This window comes from Semicossyphus pulcher, unplaced genomic scaffold (assembly GCF_022749685.1).
Source record: "Semicossyphus pulcher isolate SPU_LCO1_2020_fin unplaced genomic scaffold, fSemPul1.0.p SCAF_12, whole genome shotgun sequence".
Classification (NCBI taxonomy): domain Eukaryota; kingdom Metazoa; phylum Chordata; class Actinopteri; order Labriformes; family Labridae; genus Semicossyphus; species Semicossyphus pulcher.
The window spans coordinates 25,297,660-25,318,610 of NW_027211626.1; the positions used below are offsets into that span (position 1 = coordinate 25,297,660).

Sequence of the window (20,951 nt, forward strand, 5' to 3'; positions counted from 1 at the left end):
GTGACACGCTGAGAACAGGCTGCCACACCCAGCCAGAAACTCACCTGGGTGGAAAACCTCCGTTCAACCTGCTCGTGTAAACAAGGCTCATTATCAAAGCAGCCATCTTACATGTGAGACCCAATGAGCTCACCATCTGAACACAACAAAACATGCATTTGTTTTACTTCCAGGTTTTAGTATCAAGAGCAAATATGAACCTAATGATTGATTTCCTCTCGCTCGCCTTCATCTGAGCTGCTGTACGTTTCCACTGAGACCAACACAAAAACACTGGACGATACAAAGAGAGTCTTTTAAAACGGATTTTATTAAAAACAATCCAACAAACAAACATGAGTAAGAAAGAAACTGTACAATCTATGACGTGGAATTTAACATAAAAATGCGGCATGTTTTTAAAAGCACAGTTCTTTATGGCAATAAATCGGATGATGGGTTCAGACTTTACACATTTCATAAATAAATGGCCGTACCAGTAGTGCCGACAACATTAAAACAACATAAAAAGCAAGTTGATTGTTCCTTTACACTTTGCGTTTGTCAAGTAACATGGGGATAATGGCACCGTCCCACTGCAAAAGAGTTCATCCAAAGAAAGTGATGTACACGCCGACTCTCCAGATCCTCCGGCTGACACTTTACATGGCCTCCATCTCTCTTGGCTGGATCAGAAACAAAGCAGAAGTTAAACAGCGGTTCTAGAAAGGTCAAACTTTGACGTACAAAAGGGACAAAGAAAGGTTTTTAGGAAGTTCATCTCACCTGGGCTTTGTTGTACCGCTGACTCTGGCGCCTATTGGCGAAGAACTGAACACAAACAGGAAGAGGATTACGACTCAGCCTCGGCTCAAAGCTGCACATTGAATAAAATCATATTTCACTTACCAGGATCAGCAGGCCGGCGACCACAGCCAGCACCACCACCACGATGACGGCGATGATCCCGCCCGACAGGTTCTTCATGGTGAACGTTGGGGGCTCCGCGTCCACGTAGTACACCAGGATGTTCTCCATCTCCAGCTTCTTGGTGCCCACCATCGGCTCAAACTTCTCCTGGTCCTTGAACAGGGGCAGCACCTTCACCTGCAGGAGGAGAGGAAGAGTCCGGTCAGCCAACAGAGCTCTCTTTGAAACAAACACAGATGTATACATGCGTATATTAACGTACATCTTTCTCCATGTAGTAGGCCATGTTGGTCAGGTCGGTCTGGGTGTTATCCTTAGGCTTCTTCACATCCACAACAATCGTGCGGCTGTCGGCGTCATACTGTAGGAAGGCACCAGGCACAGTTACATTTTAATGCTGTTCAGATATTTTTATTATTTTATGACGAAATTAAACAAAGCCTGTGATTTCTCACTCACCTCGACGTTATCAACCAAGCTCTTGTCAAAGTTATTGTAACGTTTGTTCATTGCATCTTTGATGGCGCTGTGATTGGAGGAAAAGAAATGTCACACTGAATTCCTGCTGAAAAATGTGATCGCGCTCGTTCTCAGTTCGTTAAAGTAACAGCTTTTTGAAAGGTTAAAAACACTTACGCCTTCAGCTTGGTAGCATCCACTTCCCCGTCCATTTCTTTGTGTGTGAGCTGAAGACGAACCCAGCTGGAGAAACAGAGACAAAAATCAGTCAGAAATAACCGTGTTCTCTTCGTCAGTGTGAGCTCCGGGTTAAAAAGAATAATAGAGTAATATAAAGACCAGAAGTTTATCTGCTCAACTGATGCATTTGTCCAGCTCTGATAAGTTATTAAGAATGTGTAGTCCGCTTTGTACTTTTAAAAACTTCTAAAACAAATATGAAAGTGAGGTATGACCTCTTGTAAAGGGGGAGGTGTAATAAGGTGAAGCTTCCACCTACACCTGTTCTGTCTGTATTTTCAGTTTTCCATCTGGTTTAACCCCTCGAGGTTTGTTTTGTATGCATATTCTGTGTATTTTTTGGGCGGCGGGGGATTTAAAAACACTGCTGAGGATTAAAATACTCACTAAGTCTCCACCAGCTTCTCACACTTCAGGTCCTTGTCTCCCTTGTCGGTACGGCGGACACCGGCGCTGTTGACGCACCAGCACTCCTCGGTGTTGTTGCACTGCTTGGCCTTGAATTTGCCGTCGGCCTCACACACGGGGTCATAGATGCCATCATTGTCCACGAAGGCTGTCTCCACTGGTTTCCCGCCGATGGTGCGGGTGTCAAGGCCCTTTTTGGCTCGGTACATCTCAGCCTTCATCAGGAAGCACTTAGGGATCACTGAGGGGGGAGGAAAGGAGGAAGGAAAGGGGACATCAGGAGCAGGAAAGGACAGAAGTACCAGCAGGGAGCAGTGATCACATCTTTTACTTACAGGCGGTGCACTCCAGATTTTGTTTTACGTTGCTGCCGACCAAGAGAGTACAGGTGCATGGATTCCCGTCACAGGTGGCCCACTTCATGGTTCCACATGAACCTGAGCACAGACACATCAAACACATCTGTCAACATTACATCTACTGTTATAGAACAAGAGGAAGAAGGTCAACAGCTTCTCTTACCTACACTTTATTCCAGTGTACACACACGCAATATATTTTCATGTATTGTCCAAATACTTCATTACTCTTATTTGATGTTTCAGCAAAATTGTTTTTATTAAAGTGTGTGTAAAATACCTCCTGAGCTCAGTGTAGTCCTGCTTCATACAGGTTTATTGTTCTGTCTATTATACAGCTCTGTAAAGTGGGTAGACGAGCAGGTTTGTCGAACACCTGGGCGTTGGTTTCCCCAGGGAGCGGGACAAATCCTCCCAACCCCCACTCAGCCAAACTCACCGCGTCTCATGCAAGCAGCCTAAAACACACCTTTTCAACCCCCCCATCACTAATAAAGTCACTTTAAAGGAGCAAAGATAAAACTGAAGGCAAGAACCTGTGACTGAAGGTGCTCTAAAGCGAGTTAGAAAGCAACACAAATCAAATGTATGATCTGTTTGTACGTAAAGCTGAGTAAGAGTCTTTGAAACCATCCCCGAGCACAAACTGCGCAGGCACATTTGACTCTAATTAACTTAAATAAATAAATAAAAACTACTCACAGGCTTGTGCTGAAGCTCCCACCGCGAGCGCAGCCAACACGAGCGCAATCCACATTTTCATGACGCGACTAAAAAGTGTAAAAACGAATAAATGAGAAAGTTTCCTCCTGCTGCGTTTCAGTCCGTCCGTCTTCCTCTGAGGTCAAAGATGGAGTCCCGTCGATCCACACAAAGCTTCCTTCTCTTTCTCCCTGCAGGTGTGTCCTGGTCCAACCTGTTTGAGGAGAAACTTAGCGAGCGCGCGCACACGCACAAAGATTAAGGGATCTTAATGAAGCGCAGGTGTACAGCTGATTATTGGCTATGTCCTGTTCGGTGGTTGTTGTCGAACTGATAAAAAGATGTTAGGAAGTAGATTTATAAGAGATGCGTCTCAAGACGTCACTCTCATTAGCATAGAGGAGGGGGGTGACGTCAACCACACCTTTTTCCCGGTATTACCATATTTGGTCATCCCTCCCTCTCTCTGTTGACATATTTTATTCTTATAACTCAGCCACACTCCCACTATTCTTAATGCTCTGTCAGATTTAGGCTAAAATAAAAAATGACCCAAACAGACTGTTCTGTCTGTGTTCTCGTGCTTTCTAAAGGCTGAAGTGACGTTTACACTGAGAGAAGCAGGTTTACTCTCCTGCAGGACGACAGCTGGAACAGTTTCTGTGTCACAGCCTGGAGGACGTTCTGTGTCCGATATTTAATAAGAGAGATCTGAGAGCGGCCACTCAATCACATAAGTATGCGTATATGTATATATGTTTTAAATGACAGGAATTAAACAGACATGGACCGTAAATATAGACATACGTGGGGCTGTTTGTTATATACAGAGAAACTCAGTGTGACATGATGACATCATCAGCAGGTATCTTACCTGACAGAAACCAGAGGCAGAAAAACATTTCTCAGGTGTGTCACACTCTGCTGGATGACACGCTGAGCGTCAGCTCTCACAGAGACTACCTGTCTCACCTGCAGTCTGGAGTCGCAGAGAAAATAAAATTAGATTCATAGATTTCGGTTTTACAACAAGCTGAAAAATAAGATCACCTCAGTGTAAACCCCAGTCGAGTCCTTCACAGGGAATGAAGCAAACTACATACAACGTTAATAAGATCAGCCAGTCAGCACACGAGCTGCTGCTGCTGAACTCCCCAAAAAGATGATCTCTGTGTGAACCTGCAGGTTAAAGCTCCGGCAGAGCTCAGCCTGACTGTAACTTCACACACACATCATTCTCTGTGTTTCATTTATGAACACACACTTTACTGGTTTTCGGCTGCATCTCAGACCAGACTTCCTGCAGATTTTCAAAGTAAAGTTACCTGACTGTTGATCAGTTCTCACGCTGAGCATCAGATCGTTACACTGCGACATGTGGACGACTAAACAGAGCTGAAATATATTAACATTTGATGGACGACATTATGTTTAACAACACACATGTACTCAGATATGATTCAGGTTTGTAGATCATTCGTCCAAAGCAGGATCTTTACTAAAGCTAAGCGCACTGCAACAGCTTCACTGAACAGTCTGAGTTTGGTTTGGTGTAGAAAATGTTCCAGGCTGATCTAATATGTCAGAGTTTTATTTTGGGGACGCAGTGACACCAGGCTCAGGAAATGTATAAGTCCTGTTTTCAGTCTTTATGCTAAGCTAAGCTAACTGTCTGTTATGGGTAAATACTGAACAGACAGACACGTCAGTCCCTGAGTCCAAGAAACAATTCACACACACACACAAATTGACTTTTCAAACAAAAACAATGACAGAGAAACTGTAAATAAATTGAGGTGATATATGTTACTGAAAAAAGTAAAGGTGAGGGCACCTTTGTTGATTTATGTCCCCACATTTATCTTTATACAACTCACCTGTTTACATTATATAAGGCTTAAAGTGATGCATCATTAGGGGCGTGGCCTCTTTGAGTGACAGGTGGGAGCTGCTAGCTGTCTGCTAGGCGTCACCTGAGCTCATTCAGTTACTGAACGTCACCTCTGGGCCGTGTTTGCTGGCCTGGGTTGGTTGCTGACTGAATGGTGAAAGGGAAGAGGAGTGTTGGCAGCAGATGTTTGAAGAGCCCTATGTCTGATGTACAACATCTGCACTCATGGGTTCTTCTTAGCTATTGGTTTTTCTAAATGTTATTAATGTGATTTTATTTTCAAACCTGGATTTTTATTTAATCTGAATGATTACCAGACACTCCCTTCAATGCCACAAAGAACAACATCCTTTGTTGTCTGCCGCCTCAGGCACTTAGTTTGTATTATTCTGTGAATTAGTTTTTTTGAATGAAGTTCTGATCCAGCACAATAACACCAAACAAAAACAACTCACTGTTTTGTGAGTTTTTTCAATGGAGTCTGGCGGCTTTGAAAAAATGGTCTATTGGTTGTTTCTGGTTAAAAATGCATGGACTCTTTAACAAGCAGGTCTATCTCTGTACCTCTGTAGACTGCATCGCAGCCATCGTACTGGTAGGGTTTTTTGTGATCAAATATGTTTTTATTTTTATAGAGATTGTACAGTGTTAAAAAAAACCCCAACACATAATAAATACAGAGAGAAAAATGAAGAGCAAAGAAGGTTTAACAGTTCAATGAAAACAAGCCCCGACCCCCCCAGGAACATAACGGACATGTCTCAAGGTTGTTGTGCAGCGATGTACGAGAGCTTTCAGTTTCTGAAGAGCCAAATGCCATTGGTTCAGGTCGGCCTCTTTAACCCCATTTATACAAGCAGTTCAAAGTTCCATGTGAATAACATCAATACATGTGAGGAACCGATGTGTGATGGCAAGTTTGTCGGGTTGCTTCCAACGTATTGCAGCTACTTTTCTGTAATTAGGCCTGCCAAAATAAGCCTCTTCTGATACTCTCGACTTGATCATTCAAAATCAAAAATGGGTAAACTGTAGATACCTCTATTGATAAAGAGAACACATCAGATGAATAGGCGGCGAAGTCGGCTGCAGGTAGGTGTGAAGGAAATTTTCATGTTAACCTGTTTAATGATGTGTTCTAACGTCTTTATTATTATATAGTCAATAATCATGGTATAATCAGCCAAGGTTAATTTTAAGGATATGTATGGTCTGCTCCTCTCCGGGGTCTTGTGCATGATTTACTGTTGCTCCTTAGATAGTTGGTGGCCTTGTCTGGGCTGAGAGCTCCAGGGCAAGGGGTAAACTCTAGACAATATGTCATGACAATAACACCTTGTCTCTGTGAGAGGGAGCTCTTCCTGTAATGTATAACATACACTGTGAACCTTGATTCTGTGTCAGTCAGTCAGACAGCTGCGTTCTGTGAAGTGGTCTGACCCAGCTCGAGTTGTTAATTGCTTTTACTCATCTTTTAATATTCTTCAATTAAATGACATCAAAAGACTATTTGTTTCCCAAAGAACTTTATTGGTCTCGTCATCAGAAATTGCCACCACAAACTTGGCGACGAGGATGGGATCCGACGCCTGATCGGACTCCGTCGGACTGGCAGAAAAGCGCAGCTGACCGCCCTGCGGAGCCCGGCCAGCGCTCGGATCCTATCGAAAGGGAAAAAGAACCAATCCTAAACAGCGTCCAAAGAAACAATACAACGGTGAGAGATCATTTTAATTAAATTTGAAATTTTCCAGTGATTTCCAGTATTGATTTTTGAGTAGGCTAAAGGTTTACCGGTAAAATAAGTAGGCCTATAAGAATAAAAAATACCACGGACCGTGTTGCCAAGGAGAGAGTCCGACAGACTCGTAAATAACTGATTCCAAGGTTGTTTATTCAAAGAGAGCATTAGTTAAGTACTAGGGATGAGATGGGTAGGGCTCAGAGCAAGCAGTCTCGCGAACCGGACTCAGGTCCGAAACCTAAATTCCAATCAGACATGATTAAAGTGATGAAGTCAAAGCACCCGGGAAGTTGTGATCAATTATCAAAATGGGTAGAATTGGGTTTCCCTCAACAGGGCAGTTTCAGCCTCCGCCAACTTGACCAGTTAGGTGAAATATTAGAATGTAAAGAACAGGAGGACAGAAAGAGAGCAGAAAGAAGTCTAAATCTAAAGGAAAGAAGTTTGTGATATTTCAGGCTGACTGGAAGGCAGTTAATTATTGGAGGACAGAAGCATGTAGAAGAGAGGAAGTGAGACTGAGACATGAAGCGAAGAATATAAATAAAGTTAAAAAGAAAAAACAAGACAATTCAGAAGAACACACACTAACCCAACCTTTATACCCTCTGGGAGAGGAATGGATCACCACCTGGACTCCGCTCCACCACCACCCTACAACCTAGCACCTCCAGGCCAGGCATCCCCTCCCCACCAAGACCAAACACAGGATCACCTAGTGCCTCCGCCCCTACACCAACAGAGGATTGGACACATGACCTCAGTGGAAACATTTGATCAAAAACCAGGCGAACCAGTGGACAGCCCAGCTTGACCAACACAGCAGCAATCAGAATCCCGGAGGAGGACTGGGTGAACATCCACTCAGCCCTGATAAATCCAACCTAAAGAGAGCCCAGATGCATCCACATCTGTCTGAAGCTGTGAACCGTTCCTGCATCACATGGGACACAACCTCTCCGTCAGATATCCTGCTACATGCGGAACATGCAGAAGAGCAGGACAGACGGCAAAAAGAATAATAATAAGAGAGAGCAATAAATGCCTAACATCACTGTAAAAAAAAGATCTGTTCTTAACCCCACCTCCCTCCTGCCCACTGAGGAGGATGGAGAGGCTGGTGACTCACATGATTGTGTTCAAGTTTTACAGGAAGTTTGCTCTCCCAGAGGGGATCTGAAAGATGTATCTATTCCAAATGCTGACCTCGAGTTTTTCGTTGAAGGCTCTGCCTCACGAGATAAAAAAGGGAAGAATCAAACTGGGTTTGCGGTATGAAGTTGTGATACCTGGTAAATTACCCTCACACTATTCTGCACAAGCAGCTGAACTTGTCGCCCTCACAGAAGCCTGTAAGCAAGCTGCTGGTAAATCTGTTTTTGCTCCCCTCAGCAGTATCTGTAATCAAGTGTGAAGCACACACGCGACGTGATGATGCTGCTTCTCGTGGAAATGCGTCAGCGGACGCAGCTGCAAAGGCAGCAGCCCGCTCTGGTGATGTATTTAACATGTTCTCATCCTCACATTTGTTTGACACTCCACCTGATCTAACAGCCTTCACTGACATGGCTACATAACCTGAAAAACACTTTGGTCAAAATCTGGTGCTAAATTCACAAATGACATTTGGATTGGTCCTGATGACAAACCCTGTTTACCACGTGCTCTTTTCACTTTGCATGCGCGCCTGGCTCACGGAAAAGATCACGTAGGTAAAGGGGGGATGTGTGCTGCCATTAATTCATGCTGGTATACACAAGGTTTTTCTGTTGTTGCTAAACATTTCTGCAAGAACTGTAATCTGTGCAGCTTACAATGCAGCGGGCGCTCCAAAAGTCCCACAGCACAGTCATCTGCCCCTACAGGCACAGGACAACATTGGATGATGGATTTCATTGAACTCTCAGTCTGTGAAGGTAAAAAGTGCTGTTTGGTCATGGTGGACATGTTCAGTAAATGGGTTGAAGTTTTCCATGGAAGTGATGCCCCGGTGGGGGATCCCTGGTAAGGTGGTGTCTTGACAGTGATTGAAGCTGCTGTAGCAGTGAAAAATCCTGAAAAGGAATAATAAAGTATCTAACCAACTAACTAACATCAAAGACATGTCTGAATTTTTGGAGGTTTGATTTAAAACACCAGTGCTCCTATCAGCCACAGAGTGCAGGTGTAGTAGAGTGTGAAAATGGTTCCTTTAATGCCAAAGCTAAATGCTAAAGCTAAGGATGCTGAACTTATATGGGTAAAGATGTATCTGCTCGTGCTGTTTCACATGCGGACGCGCATGTGAGATAAGCGCGGGCTGAGCCCTTTCCAGATATTACTGGGTACACTTAACAGCTTCCCTTTCAGCCCTTCACCTCCAAGTGAAGGCTGCACTGCCTCAGCAGGCCACTGGTCCTCAACGCAACACCCAGCCTGGTGACTGGGTGCTCATCAAAGATTTCAGGAGAAAGCACTGGAAGCAAAGGCGTTTCACAGGCCCTTTCCAGGTCCTCCTAACAACACGTCGGCAGGATGTTAGTCAACACAGAGTCCCAGTCAAAGTCAGCCTCTAGGTTGGGCATATCACTTCTCCATAAGTTTCCTGTAAGAGGCTTCAAGTAAATGTGAATAAAGCAGAGATGAGGTCTTTGGAGACACCTAGTGGACTGATGAGTCTGTGCAGTGGATGCTGTATTAACGGTTGATTCTGTGGCACTCCATGAGCTTTGAGGGACGCTCTAAGCTGTGAATAAAAAAAGAATGAAGTGTTCAAACAGAAGAAGTCACACAATGTGCTGTTGATGCTGTTTAGGTTGGGTCAAACACACACACACACACACACACACACATTGTACAGAACCATATTTATTCCTCTCAGCTGTGAGGTTACCGTAGTTTCCTGACAGTATGGACTGTGCACAAATACAAAATAGGGTCAAACACTGCCCCTGTTAGGACATCACTGGTACTGCATACACAAACATGATGACCTAGGCCCTGTCTGCACCTGGCATTAACATGCATCCTGAGTGATCCGACCACAAGTGGACAGCTGTAAGTACAGGTGTAAACACACCCAAAGACATCTAGATCACTCAAGTACTCCCACTGTTAGGAAACTTAGAAAGAATAAAAGAAAATATTATATAAAGGATGTACACTTTATATATTTGGTTTTATAAGAGCTTTATAATTTGTACAGGAATCTGAAGAATGCTGCCGGGGCAGTGTGTTAAAGTTTACCGTATGAAACACAGAGAGGAGGATCACTGAACAGTAACACACCATATAAGCATGTCTTAATATGGAGTTACATTAATTTAACATAAAGGGTCCCTTTAAACGGACTCTGAACTCAACAGCAAGTCAGAGAGGCAGAGAAAGTTCAGGGGGAGGGGGTGGAGTTCAGGGGTCCCTAACCTGTGATCTAAAGTGTTCCCTGACGCTGACCTCTGTGTGAACCTGCAGGTTAAAGCTGCAGAGCTCAGCCTGACTGTGACTTCACACACATCATTCTGTTTGTTGATCATCATTCACGTAGACACAACACTGATGTGGTTGAGCTCTACCTTCTGAGTCTCACTTCAGCTTGTGAATGTAGAAACATGTATAATTACCTTCAGTCTCTCTGGAGGAACAGCGTCTCCTGGGTTAAAGAGAGGCAGCGTGACTGCTCCATTCTAAAAGACACACCCATCAGTGTCGGTGTGGAGTCTTGACATCCTCAACCTCCCGACCTCCCGAACCTCATTCATGCTACATATAACATACAGCAGGCTCTCACGAACACGAGAGTATCCTCAGTGTCATACGTGTTTATGGGCTTTATGCCTGCTGTGTGTGTGTGTGTGTGTGTGTGTGTGTGTGTGTGTGTGCCCTACATTTGTCATAAAGAGAGGCTCATATGCTCTGTTGTTTGTTAATCTTTTTGAGGCTTCCGGTGTAGACAGCTAAAGAATATGATGTTTAATGTCGACCTACAGCCACATTCACAACCTCACTGCGAATATTCACCGCTCGCTCAATACGCACTGCAAGAGTTATAACAGAGGGGAGGAGACACGACGGGGCGTTAGGGTCCAAACTCACAACTCTGTTTGGATTGTTCCAAAGGAGTAACTCCTGTGTATTTGTCCTTATCATGATTGCAGGTGCACGTGTTGAATTCATGAGGCCTGAGGAAAATTTGTATGAGCTGTCATCCTCTGAACACAAGTGTTTGTTTGAGTTTCAGGTTTTTGCATCCTGAGCAAATAAGAACCTGAATGTGATCGAGGTACAAAGAACGCTCTGAAACACAAAGAAAGCTTCACCACATCTTTTTATTTCAAACAGTCCAACAAACACACATGAAGGAAAGAATCTACCACGTGACAAAAGAAGTGCAGCATGTTTCAAGTTCTTCGTGGCAAATTGGACGGCGGGTCAAAACTTTTACACATTTTGTATTTGAGTGTTGCTCCAGTGCCGACAGCTTTATAACAACAAAAAAGCAAGCTGAATGATCTTTTACACCAGGGCCGGTTGCAGCCTGCTGTGTTTGGGCGGTAGGTAGCCTGGAGGTCAGAGAAGACTAGTGGTTCAATTCCCTGAAACCCGTGAGTGTAGGGTTAATTTAAACATTTGGACATTGAGGTACAAGAACTAAAGAGGGGACATTTTGGGCATGGTGAAATTTCAGCTCCAATCTGTGGTGGTTCATTTAATCAAGGCACGGATCTGATGAGAAAGAAGTCATTGCGACGTCGCTGCTTCATTTAAAATAATTTTGTACGTTTTTTTTTAGACTAAACTCACAAACCTGTCACTACAACCTCACCATGTTTCTGAACATGAGGACCCATTTTAATATATTTTAATGTTTGCAATTTGAGTCTGAACTGATCCACTGTGTCTGCTTTTTGACAGACCATCGGAGTCCTGACTGTAGTATGAACTCTGTGTATTTATTGAACACTGATATATTTTTTAACAAACTTAACAGCAGCCTGAGTCTGTTAGCTCAGCCAGAGTGACAGCTGTCTGTATGAACAAGAGCTCTGCATCGGTTGATCCGCTTATTTTATTCTAAATGTTGATTAAAATAAGTCGCAAATGATGCAACAATGACACAGAGTGAAAAAGAAAGTGAACAGGAAGTTCATCTCTCATGGCGCCGTGTGTTCCGGCGTATCCAACTTTTTCTGGCGCAGTGCTAAAACACACAAACAAGAGGAGAATTCAACCTTGGCTCAATGCTGCATGTCAACACAAGATGGAGGTGGAAATACTCACCAAGATCAATAACAAAATGATCAGCACCACTATCACCACGCAAGCGATAGCCCAGCCCTGCGGGGATTTCCCAGAGAAGGTCGGGGGCTCCTCATCCATGTAGTCAACCCGGATGTTCTCAATCTCCAGCTTCTTGCCGCCCACCATCGGCTCAAACCTCTCCTGGGGTTTGAACAGGGGCAGCAGCTTCACCTGCAGGAGGATGGGGAGTCGGGTCAGCAGTAAAGTGGAGACGCCGGTCGCGCTGCCTCTGTGTTGCTTCAGAAACAGGATGAAGGCTCGGCCCTGTTTCATGTGGGTTCGTGTGGTTGTTCATATTAGCGCACGTAAGCATCCAATTTGGTGCATGTGAATTTCTCCCTCTCCAACGGTTTGCCCTGCATCTGTTGTATCTGAGGTGCAGAGATGGCTCGGCAGTGCTCGGAGTATCTGGGTGCTGTCATTGATAACAAGCTCTCATTCAAAGACAACAGGAGCAGCCGTCTGCACTTCCTCAGGGAGCTGAATTTATGATTCAATTCTACAACTCTACTATAGAGTCGGTCCTTACCTTTGCCATCATCATTGCCGTAGGTAAGAACAGGTTGCAACACATCATAAAAGAAGCCTGGAGGATCACATTAAGCTTCCTGATTGGTCTTTTCTATAAGAGAACAAGTTCCACGTCCTCTGCATGGTGAGCTCCTGATGACTGATAATGCTTTTTAATGATTGTTTTTTCATGTTCTCAGCACCTGGTTTATTCCACGGCTGCCCAAAAATATCCATACAATGTCGATTGCGATAACCGACCTTCATATCGATATATTTAATGGATTTAAGACGCCCTAATATTATAACGACCTCTGCTCCTGTAGACATCGCTGCAACACCAGTAGGCTTGTTTCTTCCCTGCATCCGTCACTGCCGGTGTTACTTCAGCAGGCGGGGTTGAAAAATAAAAGCAGATGTAGGAGCACACTTCGGTTATGAAGCCAAAACAGAGACAAATGTCACTGCTAGAGAACCCTGTTACACAGAAAGTGTTTTGTATTATCATGTAGCCCAAAAAACGTTTTGCATTTCTTTTTTCTTTTAAAGATGATATTTTTGGCTTTTGCCTTTCTTTGATAGGACAGCTGAGGGGAGACAGGACATGTGGGGAGGAGAGAGTGGAGGAAGACATGCTCCAAATGATCAGCAGATCGGGAGTCGAACGTGCGATCAGTGCGTCGAGGACTGCAGCCTCTGCACACGGGTTGCCTGCTCTACCATCGAGCCAAACCAGCGGCCCACGTTTTGCATTTTTCACCACGACCCCGCTGTGTGAAGGAGGCTTCCCTTTAAAGACACTGCATATCACAATGATCCAAAGCCCACGTAGATGACATCGGCACTTTAAAAAACAGCGCCATGACATGGTCCATATCTAACAGGAGACATCGTACCTCAATCAGTGCATTAAGTAGGGATGTGCCAGCTAACGTCTCTCTCTCTGTATGTGTGTGTTTGTCTGACGAGCATGTGTCGCTAGTTGCTGCTCGCAACGGGTGCGGGAGGGGCACACATCTTCATCCACAATCATCAGCTGTAGATGAAGATGTTGGAAGGATAAAATAAGAAACATGACAGAACCGGTCGACCTCATTTCTAAAACAAAAAGTATACATGTTTATATTAACATACATCTCGCTCTATGTAGTAGCCCAAGTCGGTCAGGTCGGGCCTGTTGTCTTCCCGTGGCTTCACGTTGATTGTGATCTGGCGCTCTTCAGGGTAGTACTGCAGGACGACACCGTGCACGTTTTAATGTTCTGTATATTAAATATATTATTAAACAAAAATGGATGTTTTCTCACTCACCTTAATGTCCACCTTCAGGTCTTTGCTAAAGTTGCTGTAACGTTTGTTAATTGCATCCATAAGGTCCCTTTAACAGCAAAACAATACAAACTGCTGTTACTGTGATGGGCTCTCTGTCTCTTCCTGTGAACGTATTTGAAACACTTACAGCTTCAGCTTGTTGGCATCCACTCCCCCGTCCACTGGTTTGTGTGTGAGCAGAAAACTAACCAAGCTGAAAGCCAAAAAACACGTCAGCGTTAAACCTTGGAACTCTTCAGTCCTCTAGCTGCATTCAGAGGTTGAATTACAGTCAGTGTGAACTGAAGGAAACAGGAGATGTAATCTGTCAGAGGACTAACCCGGTTAAACACTGAAGGAATGAAGAATGCGCTGTCTTTTTTAAAACAAACTGAAGTGAGAGAAAAGTTTGACACACTTATTTTCAGCTTATTTTTTTAATTAAACACAAGTTTATACTTTAAGCTCGTACTGAGAGTGATGCCTCTGAGTACGTTATGTGGAGGGGGGGTGAAACACCTTTTCGATCTGTATTTTCAGTTTTTGATTAAAATCCCTCAGTGTCATTTCTTGTGATTTCTTTGTCTCTTTGTATTTTTTTGGCGGCTGGGGATTTTAAAAGGGAGGATTAAAATACTCACTTCGTCTCCACCAGCTTCTCACACTTCAGGTCCTTGTCTCCTTTGTCGGTACGGCGGACGCCGGCGCTGTTGACGCACCAGCACTTCTCGGTGTTGCACTGCTTGGCCTTGAATGTGCCGTTGTTCTCGCAGTCGGGGTTGTAGATGGCGTCGTTGTCCCCCGGCTTCCCACCGGTGGATTGGTACATCTCAGCCTTCATCAGGAAGCACTTAGGGATCACTGAGGGGGGACGAAAGGAGGAAGGAAAGGAGACATCAGGAGCAGGAAAGGACAGAAGTACCTGCAGGGAGCTGTGATCACATCTTTTACTTACAGGCTTTGCAGTTCAGCGTTTGCGCCTCGTTGCTTCCAACCAACAGAGTACAGGTGCATGGATCCCCGTCACAGGTGGCCCACTTCATGGTTCCACATGAACCTGAGCACAGACACATCAAACACATCTGTCAACATTACATCTACTGTTAATAACTCTGAATGTAACCATGTCAAAGTGAATGGCTTCTTTAATCAACTGAGGGGCGGCTGTGGCTCAGTAGAATCAGAAGGTTGGCGGTTCGATCCCCAACTCCTGCAATGTACAGGTCGACGTGTCCTTGGGCGAGACACTGAACCCCAAAGTGCTCTTGAAGGTGGAGCCATTAGAGTATGAATGAGTGTGAACGCTTAAAGGCCCTGGAAACTCGGCTTGAAATAGCAAAGATGAATATCTGATATCAGAGCTGAGTGTGTCATGAAGCATCCACAAACATCTGACTGGAAATAAATGTTCACAACCACGAGAAAATCTTCTTGAAAAACAGCTCATTAGGCTGTTCAGACCATTTCTCAGGACTGTGTAGGCGTGGCAGATCCTGTGCCTATTCGCCTGTCCACGTTCTCATGGCAACTGTCAACACAACAATGGCGCATGGGAAAGCAGAGTTTCCTCTAGGACTTTCAGCAGCAGGGTAGAGGGTTTGTTGTACCACCCAGTTATGTGCGCATGTGCACATCATATCAAAACTATTGCTGTCAGGTGATTAAAAAAATGAATCTAATTCATTACAGGCTTTGTAATTAATTGATTTCAATTAATGTCATATATCAATGATTTCTGTGAAAAGCACATCACATGTAGACTGAGCCTCTTTATCGATGGTTATTTCTTACTTCTACACTTTAATTGTTCTCTCTTCTTCACCTCATTAAGTTTTAATTCACAATCTACTTCAGTCCCCCAGCACACCTGTACCTCTGCTCTCTGCACCGCTACTGGCCCCGCCCCCCTCTTTCTGTCAGTCTCTCTGTCTGCTGTGTTGACTGTCTTCATCAGCAGTCTGTTTCATTAAGTCACAAAAGTTACATATTTTCTCTCACAATTAAAAAAAGCATGTGAGTCGCGTGTGCAAGAGGGACGTTATTAATGAAGATCAAAACGATCGATCGATCGTTACCAAATGACATCACCTTTTATAAGCTTTATAAACAGTCGACAATCAATGTATTTACAGTAGGGACATACTGAGTTAGATACACAATATCTCCAGGTCATCTCCAGGTCCAGATCACCAGGGAGCTGAGAGTTTGATACTGAGTGCACAGCTGATAGAGGCACGTGGATTGTTTACACTGCGTGTTAGAACTGCATATGTATGCCGTTATCAGCGATGCGGAGCGGACCCTCTTTTGCCGTTAGAAGTAAACTGGTCCCGCTGTTGTTTATTTGGTTGCCAGATGTGATGTCGTCACGTTCTGTGCCCCCCTGTTATGTTGATGAAGAGGAGAGCAGGCACGGCACCTGCAGTTCTGTTTTTATGCCAGTGTATTTAGATGAAACCTCCTGTACTGGCCCCAAATAAATATGCCAATGGCTAAAGAATACAGACCGAGTTAAGCTTTGCTTATCCTCTACACTGAAGTAGACAGCTGCGCAGGCCAATGCTTTACAAGCCGCTGCAACAATTCACTAAATGTATGTAGCGGAAACACTGCTGCTTCTCCAAGTCCACCGGAGTTGGAAAATAAAAGAATGACACGTTGTCATCTCAGATGGTGGATGTGCACCGGGGACAGCACACACAGGCATGATGGGGAAAAGGCGATGTTAGGTAGCTAATTACAACAGGTATGTGCAGAGACGATCAGGGTGTGTGGACACGAGTTAGCTCAGACTCAGAGAGGAGGATGATCGCAAGCGAGAACCCTTTGCACCTGAGAGGGCGGGACAACTGCGGTTCATTGGTTCAAAGAAATTTATGACGTGATAAATATCATACATAAACACGTCCAGTTAACCCCAGCGTCAGGGAAGTTAACAAAGAAACAATGGCAATAACTCGAGTTTGGATTAAAACTAATTTCTAAAACTTTTAAGATGCTTACTAGTGTGTACAGAAGACCCTAAATTACACAGTTAGAGGGATTTTGTGGATTTGGGTTTTCAGGGGCTTTAAATCCTGATTGGAGATTGACACTTTGTATAGAAGCCTGTGCTCACAGTGTGTGAACGTGTGTGTGAAAGGGTGAATGTGACAGGTAGTGTTAAAGCGCCTCTGAAGGTGTGCTGAGGTATCTGGCACGAAGACGTGAGCAGCAGATCCTCTAAGTCCTGTAAGCTGCGAGGTGGGGCCTCCATGGATCGGACTTGTTTGTCCAGCACATCCCACAGATGCTCAGTTGGATTGAGATCTGGGGAATTTGCAGGCCAAGTCAACACCTTGAACTTGTTGCTCCTCAAACCATTCCTGAACCATGTCTGCAGTGTCACAGGCGCATTATCCTGCTGAGAGAGGCCACTGCCATTAGGGAATACTGTTTCCATGAAGGGGTGTACTTGGTCTGCAACAATGTTCAGGTAGGTGGTACGTGTCAAAGTAACATCCACATGAACGGCAGGACCCAAGCTTTCCCAGCAGAACATCGCCCAAAGCATCACACTGCCTTCGCTGGCTCGCCTTCTTCCCATAGTGCATCCTGGTGCAATGTCTTCCCCAGGTAAGAGACGCGCACGCACCCGGCCATTCCAATATCAATGAACCTGCATGTCTACACTCTGTACAGAGCTGTATTACAGACAGAACAATAAACCTGTATGAAGCAGGACGACACTGAGCTCAGGAGATATTAAATCTGAATATCTTTACAGTGTTAGACGAGACAAAACTGAACCTCCGACCACCTCTTATTTATTAGTACTACATGCAAATTACTTTCACTATGTTGAGCAATATAACTTTTCAAAATTATTATGAACAATTAAGTTATACATGTGTGATCTTTACATTCATCATCTGGTGCAGTATAAGTTTATTATCACTGCACACACTGCTGTCAGTGTAACTCCCCTCACTTCTGTCTACGCAGCTTCATTTGGTCATATTATTATATGAATCACCGTCTCTTTAACCCATGTAGGCGACACTTTACATTTCATATTTCACCTATAGTTGTTTTTTGTGTTACTCATATTTTGTACAGTAACTTTGGAGCAATGGTGCTCTAGTATAATAAAGTCTGTCATATCTTAATTGCTGCATATTTACTGCTTAGCAGTGCACCTACAGTCAGAGTCACCAGTGAACCTAACGAGCATGTCTTTGGACTGTGGGAGGAAGCCGGAGTACCTGGGGGGAACCCACACATGCACAGGGAGAACATGCAGACTCCACACAGAAAGGCCCACTATGCCTGAACCGGGACTCGAACCAGGAACCTTCTAGCTGTGAGGGACAAAGGCTCACCACCAGCCCCAGTTTAGAATGAATACAGTTAATTTATTTGTTTATGCCAGTGGTGACAGAAGTATTCAGACCCTGTACTTCATTTAAACCGTTAATAGCACACGGTGAGTCCAGCACAATGAAAAGTACTGACACTATGAACAGCTAATGTACTTAAAGTGAAAGTGTTTCACTGTAAAATGTTTCCTGTAACTTTGATACTTTTGGATTGATGTCATTCCTGTATTAATGTTGCAGATGTTTGAGGTGGGGCGATAACTACTTTATATACTGTTGTCTGGTTTAGTCTACAGCAGAGCACCATGAGCACATCATAAGATGTGTGAAACATCCCTGTGAGAACCTCATATCGCTCCTCATGAGCTCAGGAAGAAGCCGCCTGTGTTCAGCTCTGGGACATTTTTTAACCTCAGGATGAGCTAGTGATAGTCAGCAGAATGTCCTCACATGGTTTACTGACAGGAAGAGGATGACGAGCTGTAATCTGAAGGGAACTGAAACTGTCAGACCTGAGATGTGGTGGACTTACAAAGTGCAAAATGTATCCCTGAGGTGTAGAGGAGAGGAAAAATGTAGTAGGCTACTATAACATGTAAATACTAAAGTTTATACAGTAAAGTTAGTTTCTTTACACAGTGAATGTCAGATTGTTTTCTTGCATACTTACTTTATTTAAACAATTAAAAATGGTTCTTAGACTTCCCAGTGAGCACAAACGGGATTTGAACACTGCGCACTTCCCAAGTTACAGCCGTGAGAGGGATGCGTTCCGGTCTAAGTGGAAAAGCTCAAACTCCATCTTTCAAAAGAGGGGGGACTAAGAAGAAGGCTTCTCTAGAACCTTCTCAAAATTTGTACACCCACCACTGCAAAATGATTTGGGAGAAATGCCGCTACGATCATCACTTTGCCTCCCTTTCACCGCTGAAGAGAACAAATGATAAAAACAAAATGTGTTTTCTGACACGCTGATGTCGTCACAGTATTTTCTAATTAGGTTTTTGACGGTCAGACCTGATTTCACCCTTTTTTTAAAACTCATTTCACCGTTAAAAGCCCGGTGGGCTCTCCCTGCAGACATGGATGATTATTAATGCACTACAGAAAACTACACACAGTTAACATTTAGAAGTGTTACCTGTTTGTACGTGAAGCTGGGAAAGCGTCTGTGTAAGCACAAACTGCGCAAGAAGACTTTTTACTTTGATTAAGTTAAATAAATGAAACTACTCACAGCTTTGTGATGAAGCTCCCACCGCGAGCGCAGCCAGCACGAGCGCAATCCACATTTTGAAACACCAGTGGAAGTAATATGAGTTTCCTCCTGTTAGTTTTGTGTCTGTCGAGTCCAGTCGAGCCACCCAAAGCTTGATTCCCCCTGTGCGTGCGTGCGTGCGTGCTCTGATCGGTGTGTGTGTGTGTGTGAGGGTGTGTGTGAGCTTCGCTGGGTGCATGCTGATACAGTGCGCAATTTGGCAGCGGGACAGCCCTGAGCGCGCACACAGTGAGCGGGTACGCGTCTTGAAGTGTGCGAGTCTGTGAGTGCGCAGAGCCTTCAGCTCATCACAAACAGCTAATATAAACACATGTAGAGATACGAGGTTTTCTGTGGACAGGACACAAGAGCTGTACTGTGAAGCTGTCAGATGTGGATCTCTCCGGTGGTACTGAGGAAACACACACTCACATGTGACGTTAATAAGCTTTGGGCTGACAGAGTGAATCAGGCTCTCTGACACTGTGTTGTTGAGAACTGTTTTATTAAACTCTTCAGACTGATTGTTCCATCAGAGTGTTTCAGAGATATTGTGCTTCCACTTGAGTTCATTGTCCACTCCACACTCTGCATTAACATGAAAAGTGCAGTCGGAGCATTTAAGGGACCCTAAAGATTGTGTGCTGGAGGGGCTTGTTCCACTGGGCCTGTCCCAGTCCAGCACCCCCCAACCCCCACCTAACGACCAGTCTGACTATGTGTCACATATAAACAGATTCTAATCATCTTTAACCAGTGCATTTTCAACAGAGGATGATGATTATCACATCTTTGAAATGAAACCATTACTGACTCACATGCGAGTGTGCAGGAGGACATTTTTACTTTAAATAAATCAGAGCACTCACAGCTTTGAGCCGAAGCTCCCACGGCGAGCGCAGCCAGCACGAGCACAGTCCACATTTTAAAACACTATGAAGATTTGGTGAAAAAGTTTCCTCCTGCTGGTGTTTGTCAAAACGCTACTTCTCCTCTCTGCAGGCGTGTCCAACTGATACAGAGGTGATGTAAAGGTAATATCTATGACGAGCAGCTTAAAGGTGATTTACAGGAGTGTGCTGTCTTTGCCAGGTCTGCGCCTAAATGATTTTAATCTCAAAGGACTTCCTGGGGTTAGCAAAGTTATACAGTTTCCTGTATGACCATATTTGTTATCTTCCCCTTCCTCTCTCTGTTGACATATTTTATTCTTTCTTCATTCATATTCTTTACCTTTGAAAAACTCTAAATTTCTGAGTGAGACACTTCAGACGATTTCTTCTTCAGTGTTGTTTAAACCTTTATTAGGTTGTGATTTAGGTGACCTTAAAGAAGAACCATTATACTCCTGCAGGGTGCAGAGTATCACAGCATACAGTGCTATGTCTGTGTAATTGTCATGACTTAGTTTTGTTCACCAGCATCTGGAGCAGTGCCTGTGCTCCTCCCTTTAAAGGACTGGAAAGCTGTCAAACTCTGGATGCTTTCGGCCAGCAGAATCATATCTAGTCGCCTCCATCACTGG

At 44.2% G+C, this 20,951-nt stretch overlaps 2 protein-coding genes across 3 annotated transcripts; both read right to left on the reverse strand.

The window, feature by feature from the left end:
* Positions 1 to 291: 291 nt before the first annotated feature.
* Positions 292 to 3,419, reverse strand: epcam (epithelial cell adhesion molecule). The gene is made up of 9 exons (XM_069658936.1): positions 3,078 to 3,419; positions 2,352 to 2,453; positions 1,996 to 2,257; positions 1,546 to 1,611; positions 1,369 to 1,435; positions 1,172 to 1,270; positions 889 to 1,086; positions 766 to 810; positions 292 to 665 (listed from the first exon to the last, which is right to left on the reverse strand). Exons 1-9 carry the CDS (start codon positions 3,136 to 3,138, stop codon positions 642 to 644), a joined length of 924 nt encoding a protein of 307 aa, XP_069515037.1. The 5' UTR covers positions 3,139 to 3,419; the 3' UTR covers positions 292 to 641.
* Positions 3,420 to 10,997: 7,578 nt separating this feature from the next.
* On the reverse strand, positions 10,998 to 19,519 carry LOC138588594 (epithelial cell adhesion molecule-like). 2 transcript variants are annotated; one of them, XM_069658804.1, is made up of 8 exons: positions 19,406 to 19,519; positions 14,766 to 14,867; positions 14,452 to 14,671; positions 13,959 to 14,024; positions 13,811 to 13,877; positions 13,634 to 13,729; positions 11,969 to 12,160; positions 10,998 to 11,888 (listed from the first exon to the last, which is right to left on the reverse strand). In XM_069658804.1, the coding sequence occupies exons 1-8, from the start codon at positions 19,458 to 19,460 to the stop codon at positions 11,835 to 11,837; spliced, it is 852 nt and encodes a 283-aa protein (XP_069514905.1). In that variant the 5' UTR covers positions 19,461 to 19,519; the 3' UTR covers positions 10,998 to 11,834. The 2 variants fall into 2 exon arrangements, with proteins under 2 accessions (XP_069514905.1, XP_069514906.1); XM_069658805.1 differs by lacking the exons at positions 10,998 to 11,888; positions 11,969 to 12,160 and adding an exon at positions 12,973 to 13,535.
* Positions 19,520 to 20,951: the final 1,432 nt, after the last annotated feature.